The sequence below is a fragment of the Hemiscyllium ocellatum genome, chromosome 1, assembly GCF_020745735.1.
Source record: "Hemiscyllium ocellatum isolate sHemOce1 chromosome 1, sHemOce1.pat.X.cur, whole genome shotgun sequence".
NCBI classification, from domain to species: Eukaryota; Metazoa; Chordata; class Chondrichthyes; order Orectolobiformes; family Hemiscylliidae; genus Hemiscyllium; species Hemiscyllium ocellatum.
In genome coordinates this window covers 59417821-59442668 of record NC_083401.1, presented here as the reverse complement: position 1 = coordinate 59442668, position 24848 = coordinate 59417821, and the positions used below count along the sequence as shown (strand labels likewise).

At 38.2% G+C, this 24848-nt stretch overlaps 1 protein-coding gene across 8 annotated transcripts in view; it reads left to right on the top strand.

The window, feature by feature from the left end:
* ubap2a (ubiquitin associated protein 2a) overlaps positions 1–24848 on the top strand; it is a 122274-nt gene that overhangs the window by 43122 nt on the left and 54304 nt on the right. For 6 of the 8 annotated variants that reach the window (XM_060855875.1, XM_060855501.1, XM_060855884.1 and 3 more), the window contains 7 exons: positions 2357–2414; positions 3103–3197; positions 3328–3380; positions 15490–15563; positions 16936–17119; positions 21971–22148; positions 22648–22898. In XM_060855875.1, coding sequence (XP_060711858.1) covers positions 2357–2414; positions 3103–3197; positions 3328–3380; positions 15490–15563; positions 16936–17119; positions 21971–22148; positions 22648–22898 — 893 coding nt within the window. Of the gene's footprint in view, positions 1–2356; positions 2415–3102; positions 3198–3327; positions 3381–3474; positions 3491–15489; positions 15564–16935; positions 17120–21970; positions 22149–22647; positions 22899–24848 lie in introns of those variants that run through there. The other 2 variants (XM_060855828.1, XM_060855952.1) reach the window with 2 other exon arrangements.

Below are 24848 nucleotides of genomic sequence, written 5' to 3'. Positions count from 1 at the left end.
CATGGCCAATTCGCCTGACCCACACATCTTTAGACTGAGAGGAAACCGGAGCACCCGGAGGAAACCCACGCAGACACGGGGAGAACGTGCAAACTCCACACAGTGAATCGCCTGAGGCGTGAATCGAACCCGGATCTCTGGCGCTGAGAGACAGCAGTGCTAACCACTGTGCCACCGTGCTGCCCACAAACTGGGAATTGAGCCGATAGGACAAAAACAATTTCCACAATTTGGTACTCATTCAGACAGACCATTATAATGGTTAATCTAAGATGTTTAAGACATACTCCAAAATTCAGAAACTAGTCATCTCTGATTTTTCACCTGCATTTGGCTTGTACTATATTCGACTATAGTAAATATGATATTGCTCCATTTCTTTTTCACGGACACTAATCTCCCTGTCCTTTCTGGTTTATTTGATGATATTTTATGTAATTATGTTGTGTAGTGTGAAATAGGTTTTTTTTAATAAGACAGAGGGTAAAAAGTAGTGAATAAAGCATCTTTCCATGTAAAAGACATGATGTTGTCACCAACAACAAACACAAAATTACTGGCAAAGTGTTGCAAAGATTTACAAAGGACTCACAGCACTCCAGCATCGATATTCTTCCACTAGAGATTTAGAACTGCAATATATTTCAAATTTGGAGTTTAAAGTGTCCCAACCTGGGAAAAAATTCTAAAATTGTACAAGCATTAACGTACAAAGTGAGAAGCATTTGTATTTCTTGCACTTCAAAACTACTTCATTGATCACAAAGGATAGAGTTGAAATTGTCACGTTATAACTTAGTAGTCCATGTTTCCTAAGTGCCACTGGTTGAACACAGTTGGTTAATGTCGACAGTTATTTTCTTGTTAAATATGGAAGCCCGGTGTTCTTTTAATTTGACTCACCAAGTCATGTAAATTGGGACTTTGGATATCGTCACTAAATATTTTCACATTTACAATGACTCCAGAATTCAAAATGATTGCCAATGCATGATACTAATAAATCATGATAAAAGGATACTTCATTTTTCAGAACTTAATTTGTTCTGTCAACATCATAGAAACATAATCAAAAAAAATTGTAGCCAAAAAAAGATATCTGGAGGGATGATTTAAAGCTTGTTCAAACATGGTTATTTTTAAAAAAGGTCTGAAATAAGGAGGAGGAAATGAGTGGTGAAATAGATTAGAAAGGAATTCCACATCTCAGACCAAACTCTGTGACCCATTCTGGTCATGACACCATAATAAGAGTGTGACTGCACAAAACATGGTGCTGAGGATGTTCACCAAAATATTGCTGGTGCTGGAGTGATTCAGCTATAGAAAGAACTGAAAGTGAAATCTGAGAAGACAGAGACAGTAGATGGATTGACAGATGTCATAGAGTATATGAAACCTGAAGTTGTCAATGTACATATGGAAGCTGATTCTATGTACACAGTTAATACTGACAGAGGTCAATATGTGCACTAAGAAAGTGAAAGTCTCCAAGTATAGATTTTTGAGAAGCTTCAGAGATAATATTATGAAGACTAAAGGTTATAATTAAGTAGATAAGCTTGGAACCAAGTAAGAGCAGTTCCCTCAGACTTGACAACAGAGGAATAGTGATGGTGTAAAGTGACACGCTCATGCTCATCTATCAAAGATTGCAGAGAGGTCAAGGGGGAATAAAGAAGAATACACCATATGCATGGACACAGTTTGGCTTGCTCTTTTATTACAATGAAGCAAATTTCATTGAAAAGATTCTAAATATAATTGTGGTCAAATTATGACAGAGACCTTCAGAGGGCAACAACATGTTCAAGCTGCAGTTAAACTTACAGTTCCAATTTTGATAGCTGGGAGGCTAGTTGCCAAGTAATCTTCTATTTTTTTTAAAACTATATTTTTTAATCTTTGGATGGCCACTTAATACCATGGCCTTCTCTTTTGTTTAATACTAAATTCCAATAATTCACCATTGCAGGAAACAAGCTTCATAACAAAAACTGTCCTTACATGTATACAAGTGTCAACAGATGGACCAGGGCAAGGACTCGTACTTTTTACATGTTTTTTTGGCAGCCGTATCTGAGGAAAAAGTCCTGTAGCCAATAAGGTCAGACTCTCCTCGATTAGAAAAATATTTTGGTTGATCCAACTGCTGTTTGTGTTCCAGAGATGTTGACATCAAACTCCTCTTTCCTCTGCAATCCCAATCAAGAGGATGCTTGCTCTAACATTAAATATTGACCTTGATTCAACATTAGAAATACACAAATAGTGTAATCCCAATCTGAGTGTTGGATTGCAGCCTGTGAAAACTGTAGCTGTGCAGTTTATGATATTTGTTCATTCAAATTTGTAGGATTTCGTGGACGTAATAGAGGTAGGGGAGCAGGAAGATTTTCAGCACAAGGTATGGGGTAAGTAAGTATTTTTCTTAATTGTTTATCTCATAGGTTCCATGTATTAAAAGCGCTGTCAGCTGTCTTGCAGATGTGTTGATGTAATCTGCTATAATTCATCACTGTTAATATGTTTAGAGTTGAAATCTATGCTATTGATTTAAATTGAAGGTCAAAAATTAGATGTCGTGCAATGCAGATAACTGGAAAAGGACAGACTACCTATAATTAGCAGAGTGAGACTTCTTAAATGGAGTGCCTTATTATTCTGACAGTAATAGAGGTTTGATCTTAACAGGTCATCTTAAAGGGAGGCTGGATTGTTCAGCATTCTAGGATTTATACCTGCCTTCGCCACCACCTCTGGCAATATGTGAAATAAACTGGTGATGAGGCGGGTATATTTGGAACATTTAAAAAGCATCTGGATGGGTACACAAATAGAAAGGGTTTTGAAGGAAATGGGCCAAATGCTAGCAAATGGGACTAGATCAGTTTACGATATCTGGTGGGCGTGGATGAGTTGGACTGAAGGGTCTGTTTCTGCACTGTATGGTCCTGACTGTGACTGTAACTGTAAATGTAGCAATAGTGATTTTTGATGGTATTTGTTAAAGTGACCATCTGAATTTTTCATTGTAAAGTCTCTCATTTTGCTTAATTATGTAAATATCCTTTGCATTCACTTGGTATATTTCAATTGCAGAACCTTTAACCCCATAGACTATGCAGATTCTGCAACAAATAATGGTTTTGGAACAACATCTGAAATTTGGGAGGCGAGTCAAAATAATGGAACAGGTAGGAAAATGTCCACTGAAAATATTACTGCACTTAAAATTTTTTAAGGATATATAAAATTGATTTGTCAGATCCTATCTCACTCTCTCCCCCCCCCCCCCCCCCCCCCCCCCCCCGCCTGTTATTCTAGGTGCTTGGCAGAATTCCATGGAGGACTGGGTTACTGAAGACTGGAATGAAGATGTAAGTAAGAGACTTGTGTTGGAATGCTTTTTTTCCCTCAAGTGTTCAAACCTGTTGATAGAACATCAAAGTCACTCGAGCATTATTTGTGAAATGGCCTACAGTAGTTTGTGAGCTCTTATCTTAAGAATTAATAGTCATTGCTGCTCTGTCTGTGGTGCACTTTTATACCAATTGCCCAAGAATTAATCATACGTAATGGTGAATTGACGTCTTTTGCTTGATTTAAAGTTTTTTACGTGCATGAAATAATAGATTCTTTAGATGCAATTTAATCTTGTGGTAAGATTAGTACTCTAATAAATTTAGTTCTGTTCAGAAATGTGCCATTGGATCCACAACAGCTGTTGTATATGTCTTGTGATGTAGCAGTGCCAATAGACTCCATCATTCAATGTTAGTTAAACAAATTAGAATGTTAGCCTTTTGGCAGACTGCTTGTTTTTATAGTGGGGGAAGTCAGTAATATCAAACAGCTCATCTCTAGTACCTGGAATGTAGCATTTATATCTTCTGTCAGTTTATTTGAAGGCTGTTTTTAAACTTGACCAATCTATTAATTTAAATTTCTTTACATGTTCTGTACATGCCAGTATCTTGAGTAATAGTCAGTTTTATCTAGCGTGTATGCCAGTTGGTTTGTAATTGTTACAACTGAAAATACTTAGTATAGCAATTTGAAAAACCTGTCAAGTCCTGTAATATCAAAATTGCAAACATAGTTGAAATAGACTTCAACCAAAAGTAGTTGAATATTTCTCCTGAGGGAAGTAGTGATTGGCAGGACACCTAGAAACTATCTCTTGGAGGAAGAGAGATTTTGGTGGGGGTGGAGTGGGTTCTTATACACAGAATCCTGAAGGAGGCAGGACAAGTTAATGGAGTGGTGAAGGCATGTGGGACACTTGCCTTTATCATTGATGACGTGTAATAAGAGTCAGGAGATTGATGGAACTGTACAGGACTTTGGTTAGGTCATAGCGGGAGTACGATGTGCAGATCTGTAAACTGCAATATAGGAAGGATGCAGTTGCACTGGAATGGGTGAAGGGATTCACCATGATTTTGCTGAGGATTGAGCATCGAGCAAGGTGGATGGAAAGCAACTGATCCTTAGTTGAAAGGCAATTAACACGAGGATGCATCTTTAAGGTGAAAGGCAGGGTATTTGGAGGGGATTGAAGGAATAATGTTTTCACTTAGAGGGTGGTGGGTGTCTAGGATACAGTGCCTAGGAGGGTAGTTGTGGCAAATATCCTCCAACCTTTTTAAAAAGTGCTCTGGTAAGCACTTGATGTCATAACGTTCAAGACTATGGGCCTAGTCCTGGACAAACAGGGCTTGTGTAGAATTTGTGTGTATTTCTTTTTAGTGGTACAGACTTGACAGTATAAAATAGGCATTTTGGCCTGTGATCCTACTGAAGTGGAGGCATTAGTTTACTCCAAGTGTCGGAAAGGTCAGTGCACCTTTTTAAATAGATGTTGGTAACTGAAGAATAAAACTGTCAGTTAAGACCTAACTTTTTCTCAGAGGATGTCTGTGGAATGATTTGCCAGAGGAAGTGTTGGAGGCTGGTATAATTCATTTAAAAGGCATCTGGATGGGTACATAAGTAGGAAGGGTTTAGAGGGATATGGGCCAAGTGCTGGCAAATGGGACTAGATTAAGTAAGCATGGTTGGCGTGGATGAGTTGGACTGAAGGATCTGTTTCTCTGCTGTACGTCTGTATGATTCTAAAATATTTGGTGAACTCGTAATATATCAGCACATTTTGTTAGCACACAATACACTATTTAAGAATCTTAAATCCATTCAAATTGCATAATTGATCATGCCACTTAGTCCCAGAAAATCTATTATCTCCGATTTTATTTTCACTTCTGGATTATTCATTGGATGAATTACATAAAATACTGTTTTGTTGAATTGAACTCTAAATCTTGGCGCTTTCTCTCTGATGCATTGTGGACAAGCAGGAGGGAGCCTATCACCTTCAAGAGTTGGGTAAAAAATTCTGTCCAGCCAGTGAATCCCACAAGTGAATGAATTTTTTAAAAAAACTGACTTTTGAGAATCCCTGACTTTGTGTCTGAATTACAGGGAAGGTGATGGTCCAGTGGTAATTATCACTGGACTCTTAATCTAGAGACTCATAATGTTCTGAGGATGTGGGTATGAATCCTGCCACAGCAGATGTTGGATTTTGAATTCAAGAAAATCAAATCTGGAATTGAGTCTAATGATCATGAATCTACTGTTAGTTGTCAGAAAAACCACCTGGTTCACTAATGCCCTTTTCTTGGAGCAAGCTAATCTTCCCTCCTTAGCTGGTCTGGCCTACATGTAGCTCCAGACCTACAGCAATGTGGTTGATTCTTAACTGCCCTTTTAGCAATTAGGGAAGGGCAATAAATGCTGGCCTAGTCAGTGATGCCTTTATCCTACTAATGAATTCCAGAAAATTATATTACAGTAGATCTTTATCTGAAATCACAAATCATGAAGTCACCTATCTAGGCCAAAAAATAAGTATCAACAAAAGTCAGTTCAAGAAATGCTTCTGTAACACGATGGTTGTGCAACCCCATATAGAAAAATTGCACTTTAGAAACAGCGCTTAGAGTGTGAATGTAATAGTGTTAGAGCCAATATATTTTAAAAGTTCACGCTTTGGAAACAGTCCCCAATTCGTCAATCTCATTAGTGAATTTGCGTTAAATTGTTATGTTAACATGTTATAGCAGAATGATATGTATCTGCAGGCATATGTTGCGTGTATGATTTTTAACCCATTTTCACTGAGCTCCGTACTTGTGAATTTCATCATTCACAGAAGTTCTCAGGAACGAAATCCTTGTGGATATGGAGGATACTTGATTGGTAACTCCTTGATTTTGTTAATGAAACTGCCTTATGTACAGTACAAAATGTCAGGTGCAGTCACTGGCAAGCTTAACCCTTATTTGAAAAGTTTAATCTGTTTATATTTTTAACTTGGTTAACCAGACCTTAATTATTTAGAGGCTCCCTGCCTGTATTCCTGATGAAGGGCTTTTGCCTGAAACATCAATTTTCCTGCTCCTCCGATGCTGCCTGACCTGTGCTTTTCCAGCACCACTCTGATCTAAACTCTGGGAGTGCTGTCACCTTGTTTTACTAATGGTAAAATTAGAATCAGTCTATTTCTCCTTTTTACTTTCATGTTGATTTTAGCTGGATGCTTTACTTCAGGAGGTGGTCACACCCCTTAGGTTAAGTAATTCAAATTTGGAGACAGCTGGTGGTTGTAATAGCAACGGAGACTGGAGGTGAGGGTACTCAGCAGCTGAGGAACCTTGGCTGTTGCATGTAGCCCACAGTTGAGTATCTTGCAACCTGTTTTGGGCAGAGTGTTGTCTGTTGAGAAGATGACCAAACTGACCAAAGTGCCATGTACAAGGAGCCATTTTTAAGTGGGGGCAGGAAATAGAACGTCGTATTGATAAGGGCCCATACAATTACAGGGGTAGATACTTTTCTGTAGCAATGAGTGGGAGTCCCGAAGGCTGTACCTGGCCAGTGCCAGGATTTGGACACCTCAGGGTTGAGAGGAATATTTGAGGGGGAGGAAAGGGATATAGTTGTTGACCAGGTTGGTACCAGTCACCTTGATAAAAATGGAAAGGTTCTGCTGAAAGAATTTGAACAGTTAACTAAATTGAAAAGCAAAACCTCAAAGATAATCTTGGGGCTACCACCTGAGCCATGGTTAAACTGGCATATGGTAAAGTCAAGGAGCTGATTGTGCGGGTGCAATTAGTTTCAGTTTATGGGGCACAGGCACCAACAGTCGTGTACAGTGTGTTCTGGTATAATGTGGCAGTTGTGTTCTTTTGCAGCCCCGTGCTATGGAAAACAGCTATAGAAAATTGCTATACTTGTCGAGTAGGAAGTTTGCATTATCCAGACAGTGTCTGCAATTTCAGTCATGTTATAGCCAATCTGTATTGACAAAGCATGCGTTATGACCTGTAGTAGGGAGCTGATGTAGTGGCACATGTTTCACTTGAATTGTGCTGGTTTCAGTGTCCTGATGGATGAAATAACTTGTGCTACAGAGGGCTGTAAACTACTGGGGATAAGGGAGTCTGGGAGAGGGGAAACATCGCTTTATAAAGCAAAAGAATGTAGCAGCATTAGATGAGCTAGAACCTAAATATTATGGGATATTTCAGTTTTTGAATACATGCAGGAAGCAAAGGTTGGTGGGATAGCTTTGTTAGTACAAGTAGGAATATGTCCAATAGCAAATGATTTTCGTTCAGAATCCATATGGATGGAGGGTAAGAAATAACAAGGGAAGGCAATAATGGTGAGTAGTTTATAGGTTCCCCAACAGTGTTTACACTGCAAGAAATAAATTGAAATGATAGAGGGCATGTAAAAATGCAATATATTAATCATAGCTAAGTTTAATCATGGCTAAGTTTAATCATTATGTAGATTGAGAAAAATCCAGTGGTAAAAATAACCATGAAGAATTGAGGTGTATTTGGGACAGTTTCTGAGAATAATATTGTGGATCCATGCAGGAATCTGGTTGCTTTGGATCAGTAATGAGGCAGATTGAATAAACAATGTCAGGTTAAAAGATTCTTAATGCAACACTGATTATGACATTATAACAAATTAGCATTCTGTTTGAGGGGAAGAAATTTGGGTCAGAAATAATTGTGCTAAACTTAAGGGTAATTACAAAGGGATGAGGGCAGAGTTGGTTGGTGTGGACTGGGAAAGGAATTTGATAAAAAGATAGTTGAGGAACAATGCCAGATATTAGTTTGACTCCTAATGAAGATATGCCTCTGAAAGATGAGGTTGCTAGGAGGGGAATAAACTAATCAAGGAAGTTAGGAAATGAAAACAATATATTTTGGTAACTGTTAGCAAGTCAGAGGATTGGCAGTCATTTTCCTAAAAAAAACCGCAACAAAACATTAAAGAGAAGAAAACAAAAAATCAAGTAATATAAAAGTCAACAGTGATCTTATTTAAATGAGAGTCCACTGTGAATGTAGGCTCCTTAGAAAATTGCTCGAGGAAAAAGTAATGGAGAAATAAATGAGGTTAAAGGCTAATAGTCCCCAGTTCTGGGCTTTGTCCTTGGATGTTGAAGGAAGTTAAAGAAATAGTGGCTGTCCTGGTGGTAATCATGCAAGCATCTGACTCGGAAACTTAAGGATTATATGGCATATAAAGTGGAAAAATAGTAATTCTGGGGAATGGGAGTTTTTAAAATATAGTAAAGGAAGACAAACTGGGGAAAGGGAGAATGGAAAATAATACAATCTAGGGAAAGGAAAAGGACTAATTACTTCTATGGGAATGTCAAATGTTTCCTTTCTGCTTGAAGTGAATGTCAGTCCAATAAAGGCAGAGTTTGGATAATATAATGGGGAAGAAAGAATTGGCAAAATAGCTAAATGATGACTGTCTATTTCATTTAGGAAGATACAAGAAATCTCTTAGAACTAGAGATCCAGATAGTGAGGGACATAAAATTGAAGGAACTTCATATTAGTAAGAAGATTGTCATGAGGGTTTAATGGGCTGGAAAGCTGATAATTCTTCAGGATCTGATAGTCTACATCTAAGTGTTGTTGGAGGTGGCTGTTGAGATTATCAATGCATTTATAGTTATCTTCCAAACTTCTAAAGAGTTTGAAATGACTGCAGACTAGAAGCTAGCCAGTTTCATCCCACTGTTTAAGGGAGCAAGAGAGAAAGTGGGAAACTACAAACTTGTTGGCCTTGAATCATTAGTAAGGGAAAATGCCAGAATCCATTATTAAGAATGGGATAAAACAGGTATTTGGAAGATAATCATTTGGTCAAAGTTAGCATGGATTTGTGAATTGGAAAGTTTTTGACAAACTTGAGAATTTAAGACATTACTAACAAAGATTAGTTGATGGATGTAGTATATGTTGATTTTTGAAAAGTCTTTGATTACAACAGGAGGTTGGTTATCAAAATTAAATCACTTGGATTAAGAATTAGGAAAAAGTTGGTAAATAAGTCATTTTCACATTGGAAGATGGAGTTGGGCACTGCAAGGATCAATGCTTGGGGCCTCGGCTGTTCACTATTCAAATCAATGGTTTGGAGATGGGACCTAAATGTGACATTTACAAATTTGCAGATCATAAATTAAAAGCTAAATCAGAATGTGATGTCAGGAAGATGTGAAGCAGCTCAAGATGGTTTAGACAAGCTTAATGTCTGGTTAAGAAAATGGTAAATGGATGATCATATGGAAAAATGAAAGGTTATCCACCTTGGTATGAGGAACAGATGTACAGGGTATCACTTTTTAAATGATATCTCTTGAGGTTAAATATAGATGTGCAAAGAGGTCAAGGTGCCCTTGTTGATGGTCATTGGATGCTAAAATGATACAGGAAGTTATGAGGAAGGCTAAAGGAAGGTGACCATTATTGCAAAAGAATTTGACTATAGGGTTCATGAAGTCTTCAATTGGATAAGAGTATAGTTAGATTGTACTTAGAGCATTGTGTGCAGTTTTCTTTTGGTTTAGCTCTGGAAGGATCTTCGTTAAGAGAGGGAATGTGACCAGATTTGTTCATGGGATGGCAGGACTGCCTTATGAAAGGTTGGGCAAAGTGGGCCTGTATTCTTTAGAATTTCAAGCAATGAGGGGTGATCTTCTTCAAACTTACAGAATTACTTGAAGGGAAGGACTTGGTAGTTGCAGATAAGCTGGTTGGGGAGTCTACAACCTTAGGGCACAATTTAAAAATAAAGACAATGCTGTTTGGTTCTGAGATGAGGATTTTTTTACTATATATGATTGAGATTCCTTTGGAATGTTCTATCACAGAGGGCTGTGGAAGCAATGTTCCAGTATCATAGAGACTTAAAATTCTAACAGGACTAGACAGGGTAGATGCAGGGGGAATGTTCCTGATAGTGGATGTGTTCAGAACCAGTGGTCAGAGTCAGGATCGGGGTAGACCATTTAGGATGGAGATGAGACACTTTACCTAGAGTAGTGAGCCTGTGGGATTCTTACCTTTGGAAGTAGTTGGTGCCAAAACATTGAATGTATTCAAGATGTGGCTAGAATATCACTCTTGATGTGAATGGAATCAAAGGTCAGAGAGCAAGCAGGATTAGGCTTTTGAGTTGAACGACCAGCCATGATTGTGATGAATGGCAGAGCAGGGTCAAAGGGCCAATAGGCTGCCACCTGCTTCTATCTTGTATGTTTCTGATAGATTTCTAATTACTAATGGCTTACAAGATGGTAGAGATGGGATAGGTAAAAAGCATTGAAATGTTTGATTAGCCATCATATTGATTGGTAGTGTCTATTATTGGCCTACTGTTCCCAAAAAAATCCAAGATTTTGGAAAACTATCAAGTAACCTCTTTCCTAAAACTGGTAACTGTAGGCTTATTGGGAAAATGTTCATCTTCATGAAGGATGTGTCCTTAATTATCCTCGTTAACCATGATTGACCTACTCTCTTCCTAAAATCCTCCTTCCTCACTGGACTGTGCCTTTGCTGTGAACCATGAACTGTTTTCTGAACCATTGTTCCTCCATTGTCGTCTTGGCTAAACTTGTTTATGCTAAATTTGACCATGTTATGATCATTTGTTTCTGAGACGATCTTCACTGTGACATTGTTTATTAAACCCACCTCATTATACATCACCAGATCCAAAGTAGCCTGACCTCTAGTTGGGACCTCAACTTTGGTTTTAGAACAAAGAAAATTTACAGCCCAGGAACAGGCCCTTCGGCCCTTCAAGTCTAAGTCGATCCAAATCTACTGTCTAAACCTGTCGCCCAGTTCTAAGCATCTGTATCCCTCTACTCCCCACCTACTCATGCAGATGTCCAGACACATCTTAAGTGAATCTACCATGCCTGCCTCTGTCACCTCTGCTGGCAACGCATTTTAGACACCCACCACCCTCTGTGTGAAGTACTTACTGCGTATATCCCCCTTAAACACTCGACTCTCACCTTGAAAGTGTGACCCCTCGTTATTGAATCCTTCACCCTGGGGAAAAAGCTTATCTCTATCCACCTTGACGATACCCTTCATGATTTTGTAAACCTCAATCAGGTCCCCCCTCAGTCTCCTTTTTTCTAATGAACCTACTCAACCTGTCGTCATAGCTAGCACTTTCCATGCCAGGCAACATCCTCGTAAACCTTCTCTGCATCCTCTCCAAAGCGTCCACATCTTTTTGGTAATGTGGCGACCAGAACTGTACACAGTCTCCTAAATGTGGCTGAACCAATGTCTTGTACAATTTTAACATGATCTGCCAGCCCTTGTACTCAATACCTCGTCCAATGAAGGCAAGCATACTATATGCCTTGACCACTCTATCCACCTGTGCAGCAATCTTCAGGGTACAATGGACCTGTACTCCCAGATCTCTCTGCTCATCAACTTTTCCCAAGGCTCTTCTGTTGTGTCTTTCACTCTAGAATTAGACTTGCCAAAATACACCACCTCACATTTGTCTGGATTGAAATCCATCTGCCACTTTCCAGGCTATCTATATCCCCCTGTATTCTTTGACAGACCCTTATGCTTTCTGCTACTCCACCAATCTTTGTGTCATCTGCAAACTTGCTGATCATACCAACAGTGCCCTCTTCCTGGGGATTTGTCCACCTTAATAATCTCTACCTACCCAACACATCTTTCCTACTGATGTCAATGTTATCCAGACTAATCAAACTTCTAGCTCTAATATCAGCATTGATCATGTTCCTCTCCTCAGTGAGCACTGATGCAAAGTAATCATTCAGAATCTCACCCATTCTCTCAGGTTCGACACACAGCCTTCCTTCATTATCCTTTAGTGGGCCAATCCTTTCTCAAGTTACCTGCTTGCTGCTTAAATAAGAATAAAATGCTTTGGGATTCTCCTTAATTCTGCTTGCTGAAGCTATTTCATGACCACTTTTAGCCCGCTTGAATCCTTGTTTAGGACTTGCCCTACTCTTCCGATATTCCTCCAGGGCCATTCTGTTCTTAGCTGCCTAGACCTTACGTATGCTCCCCTCTTCCTCTTGGCCAGTTGTGCAATTTCTCCTGTCATCCACGGTTCACAAATCTTGCCTTTCCCATCCTTTGCCTTAAATGGGACATGCCTATCCTGCATTATCTTTAACATATCTTTTAAAGTTTTGGTCACCGCATTATAAGAAGGATGTAAAATGTTTGGAAAGGGTGCAGAGGAGATTTACCAGATGTTGCCTGGTATGGAAGGAAGGTCTTACGAGGGAAGGCTGAGGAACTTGAGGCTGTTTTCATTAGAGAGAAGAAGGTTGAGAGGTGACTTAATAACGACATACAAGATGATCAGAGGGTTAGATAGGGTGGACAGGGAGAGCCTTTTTCCAAGTATGGTGACGGCGAGCACGAGGGGGCATAGCTTTCAATTGAGGGGTGATAGATATAGGACAGATGTCAGAGGTAGTTTCTTTACTCTTTACTTTACCTGCAATGGTAGTAGATTCACTGACTTTAAGTCCATTTAAGTCGTCATTGGACAAGCATTTGGATGTACATAGAATAATGTAGGTTAGATGGGCTTCAGATTGGTATGACAGGTCGGCGCAACATCGAGGGTCGAAGGGCCTGTACGCGCTGTAATGTTCTATGTTCTACATATCAAATATGGACTTCTCTTCTAATAGCTGTGTCCAATCCACATTTCCCAGCTTCTACCTAATTTTGATATAATTGGCCTTGGCCCAGTTTAGTACTCTTCCCTTAGGACCACTCATCTTTGTCTTCTAAAACTTACAGAATCTTGGTCACTGCTCCCAAAGAAATCCCCCACCGCAACTTCTACGACCTGTCCTGGCTCATTCCAATATGGCCCCTTCCCTCTTCGGACTATTGACATACTACTCTAGAAAACTCTCCTGGATGCAGATTACAAATTCTACCCCATCCAGACCTCTGACACATCCCAGTCATTGTTGGAAAAATTAAAATCTCTCATCACCACTATCCTATTGCCTCTACATCTTTCCATAATCTGTTTACCTATTTGTTCTTCTACCTCAAGCTCACTTTGGGAGGCCTGTAATACAGCCCCAACAATGTAACTGAATTCAGCCAATGAGAAAGAGAGTTCCCTAGACTATCTCTCATATGCTCAACTCTTCCTCACGTCTTCCCCTGCCAATCTGACTCTTCCAATCTATTTGAAAATTCAAGTCACTCGTTAATGTACTGCCTTTTGTTACATGCTGTCATTAAATCCTAATTGCTTTTCTGTCCTACCATATCACAACAGTAGGGGGCCTTTAGACTATTCCTACCAGCGTTGTTGCCTTTTTCTCTATCTCTTCCCTACACCTATGTGGATCCTACATCTTTCAAATCAAGATTTTGTTTCTTGCTAAACTAAATTTCATCTTGTACCAATAATGCTGCCCCACCACCCCATCCTCTTTGCCTGTCTGACAGAAAAGTCACAAATCTGACCATTTAATTCCTAGCTTTAATCATTTTGTAAACATGTCTCTTTAAAAAGTGTCTCTAATAGCTGTTAGATCATACCCATTAGCCTGTATTTCTGCTGTTAATTTATTTTATTATACATGAATATTCAAAAATATGACTTGGATGAAGGGGTAGAAACATAGAAACACAACATTACATGCAGGCTTTGAGCCTGCACTACCATTTAATACAATCATGACTGATCATGCATTTAGTATTCAGTCCGCATGCTTTCCCCATACTCCTTGATTCCTTGAGCCTCATCCAGCTCCCTCTTGAATGTATCTAATGCACTGCCAACAGCTTCCTGTGGGAGAGAATTCCATAGGTTCACAACTCACTGGAGAAATTCTTCCTCATCCGAGTCCTGAATGGCTTACCCCTTGTTCTTAGATTGGGACCCCTTGTTCGGGACTTGCCCAACATTAAGAACTAACTTATTGCATCTACCCTGTCCAGTCCTATCAGGATTTAATGGTTTTATAAGGTATGGTTGCCAAATTTGCTGATGTTGCAAAGATGAGAAAAAATTGTGATGAGGCTGATGAAGTTTTTGCATTGTGTGGATAGGATAAGTATCAAGTGTTGCTTTTGTTATTTAAGGGCTAATTTCTGAATTTACAGTTCAGAAATTTGTTAGACTCATTCCTAGAATAGCTAGGTTGTCTTGAGAGGCTGGACTGACTTGGCTTGTATCTGCTAGATTTAGACTAAGAGGCAACTTGATTGCAACAAAGAAAATCCTAAGGAGTCTTGACAGTAGATGTGGAGAGGATGTCTCCTCCTATGAAAGAATCTATAACTGGGCGCCACACTTTAAAAATCTGGAGTTGACCATTTAAATCAGATTTGGGATTCTAGGGTCCAGTCTTTGGAATTCTATTACTGGTGTACTGTTACAGTGTACGTCCCAACAGTTTTGATTTAGTTCAAATTTTATTTTTCAACAGCGTTTAGTTGAGTCTCTAAATATTTTATGGCAGAGCCAGATGGCAGCAATGTTGATTTTGAGATTATCATCAGAGCCATGATCTTATTTACTGGTGAAGCAAATTTGATGGGTTGAATTGCTTAGTCTTCTGTTTCTATGTTCCCCTTTCTAGAGCAATTAATGACACTTCTGCCCATATTCTTTGACTGAAATCACTCATGGGGCACGAGCACGATTGTGACTGAGACCTTTCCAGTCTGCGTGGCTAAGCTGGTTATATAGCAGCTCCTTTATGACTTTGTTGTGTATTTTAAGTACCTATTAAAGCTACCTGAACAAAGCGCAATTCTGCACATAGTGGAAATTGAAACTAAGTGTTCAAAACCGAGTGGATGTGCTCAGTCTATCCAGCAGCACTTTTTTGAGAGAAACCATTAATACTGCGGGTAAATACCTTCTGTAGTGAGGAAAAGTCATTTTCACCTGAAATGTTAGCCACTATATCCACAGATTCTGCCTGAGCCACTGAATAGTTCCAGCATCTCTTATTTTTGCCTGATCTTCTATTTGTATTGCTGAGAAAATGCAGACCTGCATAACCGTTAGCATTCTTATGTATTTTTTAAGCAGCTGACAGAAACAAAGGTCTTTACAGCTTCCACTCTTGCAAGAATGGAGAACCAAGTCACTCCAGGGTTGAGGTATGAAACATTTGTCTTTGCATGCATTAACTAGTTAAAACATGTTAATGTGGAATATCAAATTAGATAATTGCATTCGTAAATTTTACAATTAAAGCTGTACCAGCTTTTGAAATTGGTACAGTACGGAGCTGAGTGCTTGTTGCAACTGTGCATTCCTGGCGAAATCCAATTCTTGATGCTGTCAAGCAAACCTCTGAGCAAACCTGTGCTTCATGTCTCCGTGCAATGTTGTAATGCCAATTTAATTACTTCGAAACTAGTATTTGTCGCTATGTTCATCTGTTTTTAATTGAATTGATTTCTGAAACAAAAAAATTAAGCCCAAACTGCAGCTCTTAGAATTTCTTCAATGTATCTGAATCTCCAAGTGAAGTCTGAAAATCTTTTCCGGCCAAATTTGAATGGGTTTAAATCTTCTCCATTTAAATGATATGCCATGTTTTCTGAAGTTGCTGTAAAATACTTTTGTGGAATATGCCAAGATTCATACCTCCAGAAAACCTCAATTTTAGCAGATATGATGTTTGGAAATAATTTCCAAGTCATAGTCATTCAAGTAAATCACTAAAAGACCTTATTGCTAAATTTGGCTCTTGTTGCTCACTTGTCTTGGCTAGAAATGTTAATTTGTGGAAGAATTGTTCTCTAGTTTATTGTGTAGAATTATTCTTCAGAATACAGCACTGTGTAGCCCTCAGTGAGTAATTTTACTTTAAATGGTAATTAACTAAATACTTTATGCAAGACGAGATAATCAGAGCAGTCATCTTGTACAATGAACTTGTTCCAACGATTGCTTGCTTTGCAGCAGGATAACTTGAACAATCAACACCCCTCAATCTTATTTACCATCTATAGCCAACAAGGTAGACTTACTTCTCCACACTCTGTATCTCGTTAATCAGTAGGATGCAACAGATACCATCTGGCAACTTCAATTCTCCTTATCCAGGCTTATAGGTATTTGGGGTTATTTTTAGTTGATGGCTATGATTTAATGGTTTGAACTTGTGTCTACAAACGTTATTCACCAGGCAATGCCTGATCCCTAATCTTGTTCCCACAACTGAATCAACCAATTCTACTGCCAATTCTCTCCCTTCTTATCTAATTTGCAGATACTAGGCTGACAACCATGTGTTTGAATACAAGATTATAATAAGCCTTCATATTGGTTTGCAGCTGTTTTCAGTTTTTGGGGGTATTTCTTCCCATTTCATAAGAGCCAACTTTATTTTCACCCTGTAAGCCAGATTGCGCAGTTTTTAGGAAGGAATTCTAGTCTAAGTGTTAAGTGCCTCCAGAATCAGTTTTACAGTCCTTGCAGAACCTGTTAAAAGGTCTGAAAATAAACTTGTCTTTTTTTAAGCACTGATCTAGCAACATTGCTTCAAAAACCCTCAACTGATACTGTAACAGAAACCAACTCGTGTGAAGCACCCCAACAGGCAAACCTCACTCAGTCACTGGTGTTCACTAATTCCCAACATGATGATCCAATTTCATCGGTGGAAGGCAACTCCAATGCTGTGAATTCCTACACTCAGAACCTGGTAAACGAAAAGAAAATGAAATTACATTTTGATGCTTTTGTCAGTTAGAAGAGCTTCTAAATGACGTTTGGTAGACTTTTCAGATGTACATTCTCCGTTTTCTCCTTCAGAACAGGTCTTCTGCAGCACTTGGGTTTGACCTTCGGTGTTAGTGTGATCAGAATTGAAAGGATGATCCTTTTGTCGAAACTGCAAATTTTGCCTTTTTTTTGGGAGTGTTTCTTTGTTTTTCAGTATAAGGTAGTGAAGTTTTGATCCCCATTATCTTTAAGGTCAAACTTGTGGTATTGTAGCTATTGCAAAAATGGTTTTGTTTTTTTCTCCCGGTATAACTGAGAAGCTTGATGGGATTCTAGTATTGCTGATCCTGTGATGCTGAGTTTCCACTGATGAATTGACTCTGCCTGGGCTGGGGTGGTCTTGGAGTGGGCTGCTCCATTAGAATATCTGAATTGGGCTTGGGAACCAGGAGAGAGTGTCCTTTCTTGATACCAGCTGCTGCACCTTCAGCAAAGAGTACTTTAGTGTAATCATTGGGCCCTTCTATTCTTTGAGTATCTCCCTCAGCTGCTAAGAAGTGCTGATTATCGATCTCTCCCCTTCCTGCCAAGGCAATGACTAAGGCCTATAGATGACAATTTGGTATTGGAATTAAATGAAACTGTAAGAAATGCAAAGTGCATCACGTAGGTCTTTCATTCATCTTTGTGTTTGCATTTGAGCCTCAAAATTAAAAGGACTCTTGTTTTTAGTTTATGCTTTCTATATCATGTGACATAGTTTAATCTGGATTAATATTTTGAGGTTACGTTGCATAATTAAGGCAACTTTAATTGGAGCTATTGTATGCTAAATTCAGCCACTTTACTGGTGATGCCTTGATTTAGTTGTTTTTCTGTTTGGGGACAGCTTCTCGATTTTGTGCATATTTTCTTTTACCAGGCAAAATGGTGTGAAAATGGCTTGGAAGCCAATTTTGGACTGCAATTTTGCAATGTGAATTTGACTAAAAAATGACTTGAATATTAAATGTATATACTTTGTATATTAAATATGTTGGAAGCAATATTTAAATTTCTTGTCAATTGGGTTGAGCTGACAAATAATTCACTTCTAAGCTGCAATTCTGCTTTTAAAATCACTGGAATATTTAAGTCATGACAGAAAGCTGGCTTTGTCAGCTTTGCATTTGGTGTGAATTCCTCTTATTTTTCAAAAACTGCAGATGAGTTCAAATTGTTAAGAGAAAGTCACTTGGACAATGTAATTTTGTATTTGTAACTTATTCGATATGCAGAAAATTGACATTGCGTGGTAAATGAGGACAATAAAATTCATCCCTTCTCTGGTGAAACTGGAGAACATGAAAAGGGTGAGGAAAAGCTCCTGCATGATTTATAAAGCAGTTCAAGGCCACACTACTATATAGTTTAATAACTGAAAGGATTGTCCAATTGCCTTTTGGGTAAGTCTTATAGTTCAGTGATCTGTGGTGATCTTTATTTCCATTGTCAAATTTCATCCTTTCTGGCCAATGTTCTGTTTCCTGTTCAGTGTCTCCCTGATAAACCTGTGTGCACGTTGGGTCAGGACAAGATTGGAGTTGCTAATGGTGCTACCTTTTCATCCTGTGAGCAGGCATATGTTAGCCTCTTGACGTTTTTGCGATGTAATTCATGCTGTTTGTGGCTCTTTACTTGAAGTGGTTCCTTCATTTAGCAAGAACTGCTGATGCTGCCTGCCAGAAGGGTGTCCTAATGTGGAAAAGTAACTATACCCATACTGTACTGCGTAAACTATGTTAAGTTCTTCTGTTTCTTCACCACCTGGGTATTAACTTAGAATGTATTGTTTTGAAAATTCTTTGAAATTATTTAGGCTAGAAAATTGCTATATGTAATAATGATGTCAGTAGTATAAAAATATTGTAATGTTCATTGGACAATGTGTGACTTACTGCCATGCAGTTTTTGCTTGGCAGACAGAATTACCTACTTCAAGCTCTATCCAATCCGTATGTAGAATAAAAATGAAAAAAAAATCTAAAAATGGGTTATATCCATGAAAAGGTCAGCCAAAGGCTTTGATTAGTGTTTTCATGAATTTCTTTTCTAAATTTGCCTGTCAGTTATAATGTTTAGGCAGCAATTGTATTGGGATAGTATGCCACAAACCTTGATGCTAAATATTGTGAAGTACAGTAATATAAATTGGATATATGCATTACTGGTCCTATGATAGATTTAGAAGCTAAATATGAAGATGGAGTATCATGTGTGATGTTTAGGTTTTCATGACAGCAGTTTGCACAAAGCAAGCAATCTCTCTAATCCAAGGTTATTAGTATATCACACACTTGAAAATCTACTGAGGTTTTCTGAAAGCATTGTTGGTGTCACCTTCTCTTCCTAGTTGTTTAAATTCTATCCATTTTTGCACAAAGGCAAAAATCCATCCATTTTCTATAGTCGATAAGAAATGATCAAATAATTATGACCAGTATTTTTTAATCGAGAATTTCCAGAGATGTTTAAACTTGACAATGTAATTTCAATCAACTGCTTCCAGCAATGAAAAATCTGTCCTGTTTGAAGCTTTTGCTTTTTGTCTGAGAATCTGGATATTAATTTAATTGTTCCCAAGATACCAATGCAGTTCACTGGTACAGTCGAGGAGTTAAATGTCGGTAAAATCTGTACATTGCTAGTATAAAAAGCTTCCAAACATCTATTGTCAGTAAACCAGTTAATTTGATGTATAATTTCTTGAATTTACATTATTTTATCAGGGCCTGAGGTTTCTTGTGACTGTATATATGCTTGAATGCAGTAGTAGCGGTTTTGTGGAGTGACGCATTGATTATAAGATTTAGGTTTTGTTGTCAATTAACTTCCAGCTCAGAGAGGTGTGGTAGGTATTCTGTCTGCCCGTTACTTCAGGTTCAGCACCTGAATTCTGAATCACAGTATCATCTGTTAAATCATCACAATGGTCCATTAGCTTAAACATTCCATTTGTTGTTTAATCGATTTTAGAGTCAGTGATACTGGTTTAAACTTTTCATAGTGTGGATTTTTTTTCGGAAAGCTGAACATTCTCCTAACTTTTATTTTCTGAAAGATTTCAATTAAAGTTAGATTCTTAAAAATTAAAACAATTGATTTTTGAAATTTGGATAAATGCAGGACTCTTTTGGGTTGTCCTCATGAAGTTGTATGCGCACACTACTTTTATTCAAACTCGTGGCTGAGCTGATACTGAACACTACTTTTTAGTTTTAACATAAGCACTGACCTGTATACATTACTTTTCAAATCTGGTCATTTGGCAGGTATGAAGAAGAAAATCTTTAACCAGTGGAAGCTCAGTAGATGAAGCTTAGTTGAACTGTAAGTCATGAGTTAAAACAGTAATTTCATAACAGACTCCATTGCAGCTCTGTTTCCTGAAAGATTTTATTCACTAATTTAACTAGTACTTTTTTTGTTATCCCCTTTCAACCATCCAATGGAAATTAATTTCAAGACTTTCTAATGCCACAAAACATGACTCATGTAAAGCCAATTATGAACTATATTTACTGAGGAGGTTTTGATTTAGCTAGTTTCATTACTAGGAACTGACCAAGAAACAAACACTTGGTTTAAAATTTGATATTTTGTACTGCAGTTTGAATGTTCGATTAATGAAAGCTTGATTTGTTCCTGAGTTAATAGAAGAAGCCTGCTGCACATAAACACTCATACTCCAAACTTACAGCACTTGCAGACGATGCTTTGTCACTTCAGCTCGTTTCTTCAGATGCTAAACTTGAACTGCAGGACTCTTATTTTAGGTAGAAAATTGAAAGCACGTTGTTTCTGATTTGATCAGTGAGCTGTTAATGTTCATACATAGAATGTAGTTGTCTTTACAGTTAAACCACCTCCAAGCTAAAGTAATTGCATTGTTAAATCAATTTTTGAATGGTTGTTTAGACATTGCGTGTCAATAAAATTGACACTTCCTTCAGTGTAATTGAAGGCCTTTTGCAGCAAGGCAGTTATATGAACAGTATTTTTCAAGAGATTTCCATTTAAAAATGGTCCACATTCTCTTCCAATAATTGTTTCATTTTAGTTGTGTACACGAAAGATTTTTGAAGTTCTGCAAATGCATTTTTTAGCTAAAATTCATGTGACTTGTTAGTGTATTCATTTTGAGCAGGTAGTTTTTGGGCAACTAGAAAACAGTGGTGAGAAAGGAGGAAGAAATAACTTGATTGAAGTCAAATCCAAGTGCATTTGAATACCTTTCTGGGTTGGGAAACCGATTTTTAGGCATTGTCTCTGAATTTTGGGATTGTAATGCATTTTTATATATTTAAAGTGATTACTTTCAAATTGCACAGGAATAGCTTTTTATCTAGCAAAGATTGTTTTATTCAGATCGAGCAATTTTTGTGACTGAACAGCATCTGAACTAGTGATCTGTGTTGGTGTCAAGTCTTGTATTTATCTTGATTTTGGGGTTTTGTTTCATGGCATTAATGGGATTGTTGTGGAACAAATTGAACACTTACCTGGCTGTTAAGTGTACAGTTTGTACTTGGGCTGGACAACATTCCATTAAATGTCATGTGCAGAGTTGCTTGTCGATGTACATCTGTGTTTAAAATTGTTAAAATGTTTGCTAAATTGATAAATTTATGCAAGAAATGCATGAGCAACTTAAAACAAATGTATGAATATTTTGTTTTAAAATTCCTAAACTCAAAATACCTGGCAAAGTAAAGACAAGTATTGTCTTGTATATAGAATAATATTTAATGGTTCTCAGAAAACAAACTTAATTATTTTGTTTTCTTTATAGTCTCCTGGGTTTGTGGAACTTTCAGCTACAAATATCCCCAATTCTTCAGCTTCGCAATTACTTGAGCAGTTGAATTCATCTAGTTTGGTAGAGATTTCTGAACAGGCCAGGAAAACAAGTAACAACACTTCTTGGGAAGACCAATCAACTTCACAGACAACAGTCCTGAGCCAGTTTGGTCAGTATTTCATTATGAATGATGTGTGTTCATGATATTCGTATTAACAAACATTTATTTTCTTCTATTCCAGCATTACTGCTAAACGTCTTTCATGACAGCATACATCTTTTTAATAAGGTTGATTTTAGAAAGTCAAACATTTTCTTGACCAAACAGAAGTGTTAGCACTATTTTTTAAAAAAAAATCTTGATAGCTGTATAAATTTGCAGCAGCAAAAGATAGAAAAATGCATCACAACAATTTAATCAGTAAGAAGCCTAGATGTCTTTTTTGTAAACTATGCCATGCGATATTGTAGAACTGCAAAAACTTCCTGTGAAGGAGCTACAGGCACATAGTAATTGCAAATGAGAGGAGTGGATAACAAATATATCTTGCGGGTGGAGGTTTAGCGTGTAAACGGAATACAAGACTAAATGTTTTAATCTAAAATGTGCACAACTCTTGATCTATTTCTTAAACAATTTTAAAAGCAGTTATTTGGGTATCTTTTAGATTTCAAGACCCAGCCTGAGCCTTCACCTGTTTTGAGCCAGATGACTCAACGGCAACAGCAGACCTCTGAACCAGTATTAAATACCTATTCCTCTCAGATCAAGTTAAGAGAATTGACTCCTGTTGACAGCACTGCTGTTAAAATTATACAACTGCTACCTATCTCCACAGACAATCAAATAACCAATGTTCAACATATACAGCAAAAACAACTTAAAACACAGAAGAGGAAGATACCAACATCTTCTAAAGTAAGTTTTGTTATACTCAGTGTTTTCAGCTTGACTGCTTTTAAGCTGGTGTATTCACATTTAATTTTCTGAATTAACTTGTTCCTTAATCTCTCAGCATTTAAATATTCCAGTGTATTTTGAGGTGTAGGATAGTATTTTCCCTCCTTTTGACTTTTAGGGAAGAGTAGAGCAAAGGCTGTTTGCTGGATGCAGTACATGACATTTGATTACAGATCCAATAACTTAACCCTTTCCAAGGCTTATAATCTGCACTATATGTAAATACCACCATTCCTGGATATGTCCTGTTCCATTGGCAGGACAGTCCCAGTAGAGATGGCAGCACAGTGATATTCAGTCTGATGACCAATTGCCATGCAAATTCTGGGACTCCAGAACCATGAAATCTCATGGCATTAGGTCAAACATAATCAGCAAGATATTTCCTTGTCTATGTATCTCGGTTGATGACTCTGCTCCTCCATGTTGAACAACACTTGGTGGATGGCAAGAGTGTAGAATGTATTCAGGGCAAGAGATTTCTGTGTTCACCAACAATAGTTTGGCAGCAGCATTACTGGTCAAGCTGGTTAGGTCTAAAGGGCATAGCTGTGAGACTGGGTTTGTAGCTGATGGTGAGGGGAAAAACTAGTCCTCATCCTCACTAATTTCCCACAGCTGCATCTGTCTATGACTATTGGTAAGGGTGGCCACTGCTTAGCTATGATGGAGTCTAATTCAATCCTTAACATTAATACCTTGCATCATGTTGTGTGGCACTATTACTGAACTAAATGGGACAGATTTAGCAACTCAAGACTGTATTAGTGAGGCAAAGTGGGCTAATAGCACAACTCTCTTCCCAATACAATTGGCACTCCCATGGTCCAACAGCAATTAGGATCAACCCTGCTTTCTGAAAGTGTAGGAGGGCATGCCAGGAGCAGTACCAGGTATAACTGAAAATGTGGTGTCAACCTTGTGAAGCGTACAACAGGACTACAGGTGAACCTTGATTAACCGAACGAGATGGGCAGGCACTACTTCGTTTGGATAATTGGTTATTCAATTAATTGATTTACTCTGGATCTTGGAGTTTTCTGTAAATTCTGCTCCCTGTTCAGGAGACTAGGCAAAGAACACTGAGTGTGAAACCCCCTTCACTCCCACCCATCCCCAAACCTGGACCCCGTCCATCCCCACCCATTGCCCGACCCCTGTCACCAGTCCTTCTCCCCGTCCTCAACTAACTGTGTATAGTTTTAGAGTTTTACATGGATTCATGCATGTAAAACATTGTAAACTAGAGAGGGTTAGTCAGTCTGACATAGCATTGGGACACAGATAGATTTCACACCTGTTACTTAAAAAGCTGAGCTAACTTGAGAATGTAATTTAAAAGAAACCAGCCTATCCCATTCTAAAAGATGCAGGATTTAATCTGATTGTTTACTGTATCACATCTCCATGACACTGGACTCCTTTTGGCTGTAAATTCTGTGAGCACGATCCTAACCTCCAGAACAACCTGATGAAGGAGCTGTGCTATGAAAGCTAGTACTTCCAAACAAACCTGTTGGACTATAACCTGGTGGTGTGATTTTTAACCATGTACAAAAACACTATTACATGAGCCAATTCTAATGCTACATATCCTAAACAGTCTTTTGGTACTCTGCTTGAAGGAAGTTTCAGCTATCTGCATCTAGTTCTATGCTCATGACATTCTTCTCCCTTCCTTCTATTCTTGTCAAGCTTTTGCTTAAACACATCTATACTGTTCACTTTTCAACCACTCCCAGTGACAATTGGTTCCACATTTTTAGCATGTCTTTTATTTGCCTGTAATTTGAATCTGAGAATAATGGTTCGCAGTTGAAAAATTATTTTAAGTGCAGGAAGTCTTCACATCAACAGCATTCTTGATCATCCATCTGCTCAACGCTTTTGCCCTTTTGTCATGTTTTG